The sequence below is a fragment of the Anomaloglossus baeobatrachus genome, chromosome 3 (assembly GCF_048569485.1).
Source record: "Anomaloglossus baeobatrachus isolate aAnoBae1 chromosome 3, aAnoBae1.hap1, whole genome shotgun sequence".
NCBI lineage: Eukaryota > Metazoa > Chordata > Amphibia > Anura > Aromobatidae > Anomaloglossus > Anomaloglossus baeobatrachus.
Window position 1 is genome coordinate 40,729,990 of NC_134355.1, and position 8,061 is coordinate 40,738,050.

The following is an 8,061-nucleotide window of genomic DNA, read 5'->3' on the forward strand; positions in this document are numbered from 1 at the left end:
CACAGAGATGGCTTTACGCTTTCTCAGACACAAGGCCACGGATGCGTCAGCCGACTCTACACCCCCTATAGTAGTGATGAAGATATCTAATTTCTATAAGAAGTCAGAAAACATTGGTTTTATGTGCCAAATAAATAAATAAATGAAGGTATTAATATTTGCAAACTCAATGGCGGCTGTGCCGGTAGCCCTCTACACTGATTTTTGAATTTAATTGTGCTCAGTGGCTTTCTAAAATAATTTGCTTTGTGCACGTCAGGACAAAAGATTTCTGTGTAAAGCTGAGCAGAGGTTAATCATGCATAGCAGGCAGCTGCACCGGGCCCGCACAGCAGACTCCAGGCTGTACAAGGGAACTTTATACAGAGGTAACCAATCACTACCTGCGTCCTGAGAACACAAACATGGCACCGTCCTCTTCTGTAATAATTAACCTCCTGAAGACGATGAGAGTCATCTGCGGACTTGACTCATACTTCCTCTATAGCAGCGTAGGTATATACTCTTTTTTTTTGGAGGGGGATAAGTTGTTTGACGACTGGCGCCAGCCTACCTACTGAGCACAACTGCTCCGTGCTCCCTTCTGTTATGGGATGTAACATGGAGAGACGCTGGAAAACACAGAGCCACTTCTGTGTGTGATCCAAGCCCCGAAGGCGCTCGTATCCTCAGTGTACTGTCTCTCCACGGGCCATATTGGCATCATAAGCTGCAAATCATCCCCTTGACATTGAGAAAAATGCACAACGAAGATGAGAAAAGATTTGTAAAGACTGGCACAAGAATACATATCATGTCGCCATGTATTAAATACCAGTCAGATGGATGGTTTCATTTTTACTATTATATTTAAATATATGTATACATAGAAAACACTGGTATGTGTGTAACAACTCGGAGCTAGGGGTCACTTTTCATCATCAAAAACCCTAAATGCTAGCAATCAGGCCCTGTCCTAGTGCTGAATTTGGAGCAAGCTTGTTCAGTTTTCCTTGGAGAATTTGCAGTCCTAAGGGTCCTAGGGTACATTTACACATTGCAGATTTGCTGTAGAGATTTCGGCAACCTTATCTAAATGGAATTTGCAAGTTCTAGTGTTTGCAGCCAAAAACAACCTCGTGGAGATGAACCGAAAAGATTTCCAGTTGCAAAAGTTTCTGCAAAAAAATCTTCCACTGTATATACTCTATTGGTGCCATTCAGTTGTGCGGTAACGGTTGATTGTCTTCATAAATTGGGAAACACCCTACCCTATACATTTTGGATAATTGATTTAGATGCAATTGTTAGTACATCCATTATGTGCATTCAGAAAAGTTTATCAATTTTGCTTAACATTTTAAACTTAAGTTTATTGCTGCTGACTTACTTAGGGAAGTAAATTTAGGAACTGTTTCTAAAGCATTTCCCAAAGGAGACCTTTTTTTTTTATTAAATGCACTTATTTGAGGATAACACTAATTTTTATATTTGGGTTTCTTTAAATATATTGCATCGTTGGCTTTTACAGGCTTTTTTTTTTTCTACATATTAACTATGACGTGGTCTATGGTCAAAAATCAGATCAAAATTACAAACTTCCCTTCAGTCTGTCATAGTGGACTCACTGACAGATTCTCAGTTAACTAATTTTTTTTCCATGAGCAATAGACAGTGCAAAATTGAGGCCATAGAAGGCAAGTGGTAGATAAATTGTTATCATAAAAATGATCTTTAGCCCCATTTACATGCATTTAGGTAAAAAAATTAAAATGCCCTCCAGAGGTAGAGCATGGACCAGCACCAAATTTATAACACAACGGCATCTTGTTTATTATTAAGGATGATCGAATACCACCAATATACGCCTTCACGAATATTCGCTGACTAGGTCGCCGCTATTCAACTATTCGCAAATATTCGATGTGCAATGTAAGTCTATGGGAAACCCGAATAACAATTATTCGGGCTTCCTAAAGACTTACATTGCGCATCGAATATTCGGATAGCGACGACCTATTCGTCGGATATTCGCAAGGCGAAAATTTTAGTATTTGATCATCCCTATTTATTATTATTAATATTATTTTGTTGGGTTTTTTTTTTGCATTTTTCCTTAATTTTTGATGCCTCCAATTTAGGGTGACTCATTGAAAATTGCAATATAAGTATATAATTTTTTATATAAAAAAACCTTGACAAACCTACAGATCTGTCTTGATCTGTAAGGAACAGTACGTGCACCAAAGTCTTTCCTTGTAAAGGAGCTAAATTCATTCCATTGCCTGTTTATAGATGAGTTTGCATTGGACTTATGTTTTAATTTCTTAAATTATTTCCAATTTTGGCTCATCAGTATTGCTGAGTCTTTAGTCAATAGTCTGCACATACAGCGACCCACAATGGAGAATTTACGAAAAATAAAATGACAATTATGGCCCAGTTTATCCAGATATCATTAAGCTTGTGGTTCAGTCAAAGGCTCCAGCCAAGGACACATAATGGCCAATATAAGAAACTACACGGTGTGTCCACCGTACCAGACTACAGACCCGATAAGCAAAGTAAAATGTGCATGAAATCGGTTCAATATCAACTCCACTTCTAATGAAGCCTCAAAATCACACAGAACGAGTCTTGGAAAATAATAATGAAATGTTCCCGAGTTGGGTCTTTCCAGTTATCACACCATCGCTATGTTCCGTGACACGCAAAAATTACTGGTATGCAAGGTTATGATGAAATAAATGAGAACATGAAATACCTGACTGGTATAAATCTACATTTAAGTGGTAAAATTCTGCAAAAAAAACCAAAACAATGAAAACCATCTATTGGAATATAATATCATATTAACGATAATGAAGTAGCAATGGCTGATGGTATTTACCATTTCTATTAATACAGACGGTGAAGGTGGAAAAAAGAAACAATCCGATTTTCATTTTGAGGCTTAAATAGTAATTATAAAAGTTTACACGAATATACTGTAACTCATAAAATATATAAACAAGCTACGTTCCCACGATCAGTGTTTGTTAAGTGTTTGACGCAGAATTTCTGCAAATATTTTACTTAGTTTTTGACATTGCATTTTTTTTTTTTTGCTTCTTTTTGGTATGTCATGCTTTAAATGAAGCTGCTTTGTTTTTGAAACTTCCACACTAAAAATGCATCTTCGGTTTTTCTGCATCTAATGCAGGTTTAGGGGAAATTCCGCACAGAAAACTCAGCGTATCCGCAAGAGAAATTGCCATGCTGCGGATTGGAAAAACCCAAAGCACGGCAGTTTACGCAATGTAAAAAAGAAGCAAATTGGACATGAGATTTTATAAATTCCACCCACTTTGCTTGTAGTGTAAAAAATGGTGTTTTTGAAGCAACAAAAATACGCAATGTCAAAAAAGTGAGTAAAACTCATAGAGTTTGGCAGCAGACAAAAACTGAATTTGATATCTTGTGGACCTCCAACATAGGGTTCTTAGTGTGACATAAACAGAGCTTTAAGGTCAGACATGTTTTGGGTTACAGATAGTAATAAGTAGCGTTGGTGAGAATCGATTTCCAGAACCCGGTCCATCGGCCACATCAGTAATCTGTGTCCGCTGGATGCGAACTGTAAGAACCACCTCTTACCTGATCGTATCTGCTGCTCTTCTTTTGATTAGCTGGCCTGGCGCGACGTCACATAAGCTTCCTGCAACAATGATGATGGCGCACCAGGCTGTCTAATCAAAAGAAGAGTCATGAATACAGTCTGGTTTTCGAGCCTCACATCCAGCGGCTACAGATTACTGACGTGGTCAATAGACTGAATCCTGTGACAATTTGGACCAACTCTAATAATAGGACTTTGCATCTTAACCATGTACGACCCAATAATGATTCCTGTCTTACTTTCAGGCTAGTCATACTTATATAAATCTATAGAATCCAAAACCTAAATTCACGAATATTGCCTTGCCTCTAAACAGTCTAACTTCTGCTGAGTGTTAAGTCAACTATAAGAGTAAAGGACCATAACCTAAATTATATCCTATTAAGTCCCTTAAATACATAAACACATAGATATTTACAAATACATTCTCATTTACAATGGAATAGAAAGTATACATATATCTTTTTATAAAATCGACTAAAAATGTACCTAAAGGGGTTGTCCGGGAGTTTGAGAAATCAAAGAAGCTGCATGAAATGTGATAAAATAATAATAAGAAAAAAAAACAACAACTTACTTGGATTTAGTTCTTATCTTCCGGAAGTCATCTTCGGACTTTGTTTATTTTCCTGCAGAGGTGATGTACTGTGTGAACATGTGACCAGTGCAGCCAATAATTAGACTTAGCAGTGATACATGAATGTGAGCCATGTGATCTCTAAGTCCAGTGATTGGCTGCCGCAGTGACTGGGATGTACGTGACATCATCGCTCACAGGAGATACACGGAAGCAGTGGAGGATTTTACATACAGGTATATTAACGTTTCCACCTGCTGCTTGATTGCTAAAACTCTTGGTAAACCCCTTTAAATAGCTCTATAACTGAGATAAAAAACTGTAACTGTACTAAATAGAATAATAAAAACAGTAAATTACTATAAACTTTTTATAAAATTCTTTAAAAAGGATATTGCACTTCCAGAGTAAGGTGAAATGTCAGACATATCTTGCATGTCTCCACACTCCGACTTGATGAAAGACAGCGATAGCCCTTCCGTTGAACTTGGTGGATGGGCTGGTGAGCATGGATGATGGTTCATATGGTGGGTTGACATCTTGGTCCTTAAACTAGTGGTCTCCCTAGTCAAATCTAGGGATTCTGGGGACGATCTGTCTTTTGCCTGAAAGGCTGATGATGGGGCACCCAATGGGTTTTGAAATGGGTATGCCATGAGTGGAAGAGGGAATGGGTGACGGAAAGAAGATGAGAAGCCGGCAGCTGCTGAAAGAGGAGATTGATGTAGTGAAGGATGGTGGGGGACAGGTGGAGGACCAGGTGGTGGCTGGTCATTAGAATTTTTTCGTACAACTAATGGCAGCGCTTCAGTTTGGTCTGTGGAACTAGGCATCGGAACACCACCAAATGTGTCCATGGGGTTTGGAATGATCACGTCACCAAAGCACTGCAGGCGTGGGTTGGTAGTGTGGAAGTTATGGTTTTCTCCATTGATTGCAAATCTTGCCTGAGGAATCTGGAGGGGTGGGAAGACCTGAGGAAGTTGACGTATGGGTTTAGCAGAAAAGACCTTTACCACTGTGTCCACTACCTGGGACATGGCGGTATTCAGTTCTTGCTTTAGTGTCTCTGCCAGATGTTTGCTTTCTGGGTGAAAAATGCTATGAAAATGATCTTTGTCTTTAGGACCTTCTCTTTTCTGTTGATTATCTGGTGCCATGTCATGCTCCCTGATAAGAGCTCGTGCACGGTCAATGAACTGCCCAGGATCTAAGTCAAACATTTCATTATCTGACCTGCCCACAGAATCCCGGGCTCTAGCATCTATCATTTCAGAGTGCATACTGTCTTCAGAGAGGTTGCCATCTTCATTATTCTCAGAATCAGTGCTATCATAGATCTGGTAGAACTTTTCCTGCAGCTGGCGCAGCTGTTTCTGCATGTCCTCCAGCTGCTGTTTCAGCTGTCTACGCTCCTCTCGCTTCTGCTCTTTCCTAGCTGAAACCAGCTGCTGGAAACTCTGCTGTTGCTGCTGCGGCAATTTTTGCTTGCGCTTGTTCTCTCGATAGCTTTCTCGGGGACTTATGGACCGAGGGGCTCCGTCTCTTTCAATTTCATTGCCCCTCATTGACACATTTGGGGAATGGCTCATACCTCTGATTATATTTTCAACCCGGGCACGCTTTGCTCTCAGGTGTTCATCACACAACCGATCTATTTCAAAATCTCTCATCGCAGGCCTGCCAAAAGGGGAAAGACACTCTTGGGGGCTGTCTCTTGAAGAGTTGCTGCACACATCTTCCTGATGTATCTCTGAGCCCGTGCTGGAGAGCCCACTGGCTTGGAAACTGGGCTCCGTGCCACCATTTTTGTTCATGTTATTTTTCAACAGCTGGGAAATGATGGTTGCTCCTGGAAAAGGCATCATTGCATCTTCATAGGAGTTCGCCCTCTTTAGCAGCTTGCGTAGTACATTCGACTTTTCCCCATCTGCATGCTGCACCACTGAATACTCAACATCCTGGTCTACACCTTGGGGATTCATGGCACTGAAAAATGATGCTCTTGCTTTAGCAAAAAATGCAGATGCTGTCCCTACAGTCCTTTTCACTCCAATGTCAACTCTTCTTCTCTTGGTCTGCCTGCTTAAGAGGGCTGCGCTGTCATGGTCAGGCATCACTGGACTGTTATTGTGCCATCTTCAAAAGCTTGTCAGCTGGGCACAGCTCGAGAATCCTGGGACCCTGGCCAACAGAACAAAAGGACTGATGAATCATTTTCTTTAAATTTCTCCAAATTTCCTGACCTCAATCCTGAATAAAATGCAAAATGCATAGGCTTTGGGATTTATGGCACATTACAATTATTGCAATTTATTATGCACTCTGCTTGAAATGAAACATTTTTAAATATTTCTGCTTCACTGGTTTAAGATGGATTAAGATTTAAGAAAAAAAAAAATAAAATACACGAAACACAAAATAAAAACTGCTTAGGCACCGGTAATATGATTCTTACCCACAAACGTTTACAAGGATACTGGTGTATCTCCTAATCATAAAGAAACAGTTTGGAAAGAATCCTACCAAATCATAACATTTAGATATTATAAAATAAAAGGAACATGGAGGAAGAGATGTAAACTTTTACATAAGATGGAAATGACTAGAAAAGCACAAATATTGTGTCCAGACTAAAAGAGTTAGAAAATTCAATTTTGTAAAAAGTATTCTACTCTACTGGGCTGTCAACAACATGATGGTGCAGGAGCAATTTTTTTCTCAAGTCAAAACTTTTGTAAAATCTAAGCAAATTGTTTAAGGAAAACTAAAAATGTTTAACTTCCCTAAATATTTGCAAAAATTTTAGCCCTAAAGGTAAAAAAAAACTAATACACACAAATAGTGTTAAAAATTACTGCAGAGATAGGATCGCCCATTCACAGTTGCGTATTAGCGTTGGTGTCAAGTGCGTATATTTCCTGTTGTTCATGTAAACCCACTTTATAGCCTCCGGGACTTTGTGTACAGGTTATGGGAAGGACTACTCCTCTCTCTCATTCCCTAATTGTGCTGCAAATGCCGAGTGACATCATCTTTGTCCATCATTTTGTTGAAGAACGCATAATTCCTGGAAACTGTAGAAAAATATATGTGGCCCAATTAAATAGTGTGAGAAAGGAAGATGCTCTGACTTCTTCCAAAGAGTCATAGTTTCCTTCGGAATAAAGTTTAAGAAAGATAACATACAACGCTGAGCCTGCGACCCAAGTAAAGAAACTCGAGACTGAAGAACTCGTGGTGTTGCACTCGCAGATATCCTTGGCTGTATGTTCTCTTTCTCTCTCTTTCCTTCGGAGATAAAATTGTGTTTAGTAAAAAAAAACAAAAAAAAAAACAAAAACGAATTGGACAATTTTTTATCATGGCGCTTTTATCTAATATTAAACTATGCATTTGCTTAACAGAGCACATCTTAGCAATTATAGGGTATATTGCCAAAGGCAGCCTGCAGACTTTTTGGAATTGGTCCCATCTCTTTCGGTTCACCTGTAAAAACATCTACGTGCTCCCTAGGACAGCATCTGTGGCTAGTTTTAAAGGATGACTATTCATGCAAATAAGCATAATTTAAGCATGACAAAACCATCAATATCAAGACAGTAGTCAGCAAGAGCGCACAAAATAGGTCTCAAAATTAAGGTAGAATTTAACATGCGGGATGATGGGGGGAGGGCTGTGGTGGTTCGATGCATATATACTATACATGCATGTAAAATCAACCTGGGTCAATATAAGTTAAAGTCAAATATCACAGTCAAAACAGGTTAAAAAAGAATGAACAAACTTCCCAAAAATGAGATGAGGACTCTCACTTTGGAGGAAGGCCTAAAGTATAGAATATATG

The 8,061-nt window shown here is 39.2% G+C and overlaps 1 protein-coding gene across 1 annotated transcript in view; it reads right to left on the reverse strand.

The window, feature by feature from the left end:
• The window catches only part of PROX1 (prospero homeobox 1), a 135,049-nt gene that overhangs the window by 121,905 nt on the left and 5,083 nt on the right, over positions 1-8,061 (reverse strand). The window contains exon 2 of the mRNA XM_075339142.1: positions 4,615-6,398. Within this exon, the coding sequence (XP_075195257.1) occupies positions 4,615-6,331 (1,717 nt within the window). The 5' untranslated portion in view covers positions 6,332-6,398. The remainder of the gene's footprint in view (positions 1-4,614; positions 6,399-8,061) is intronic.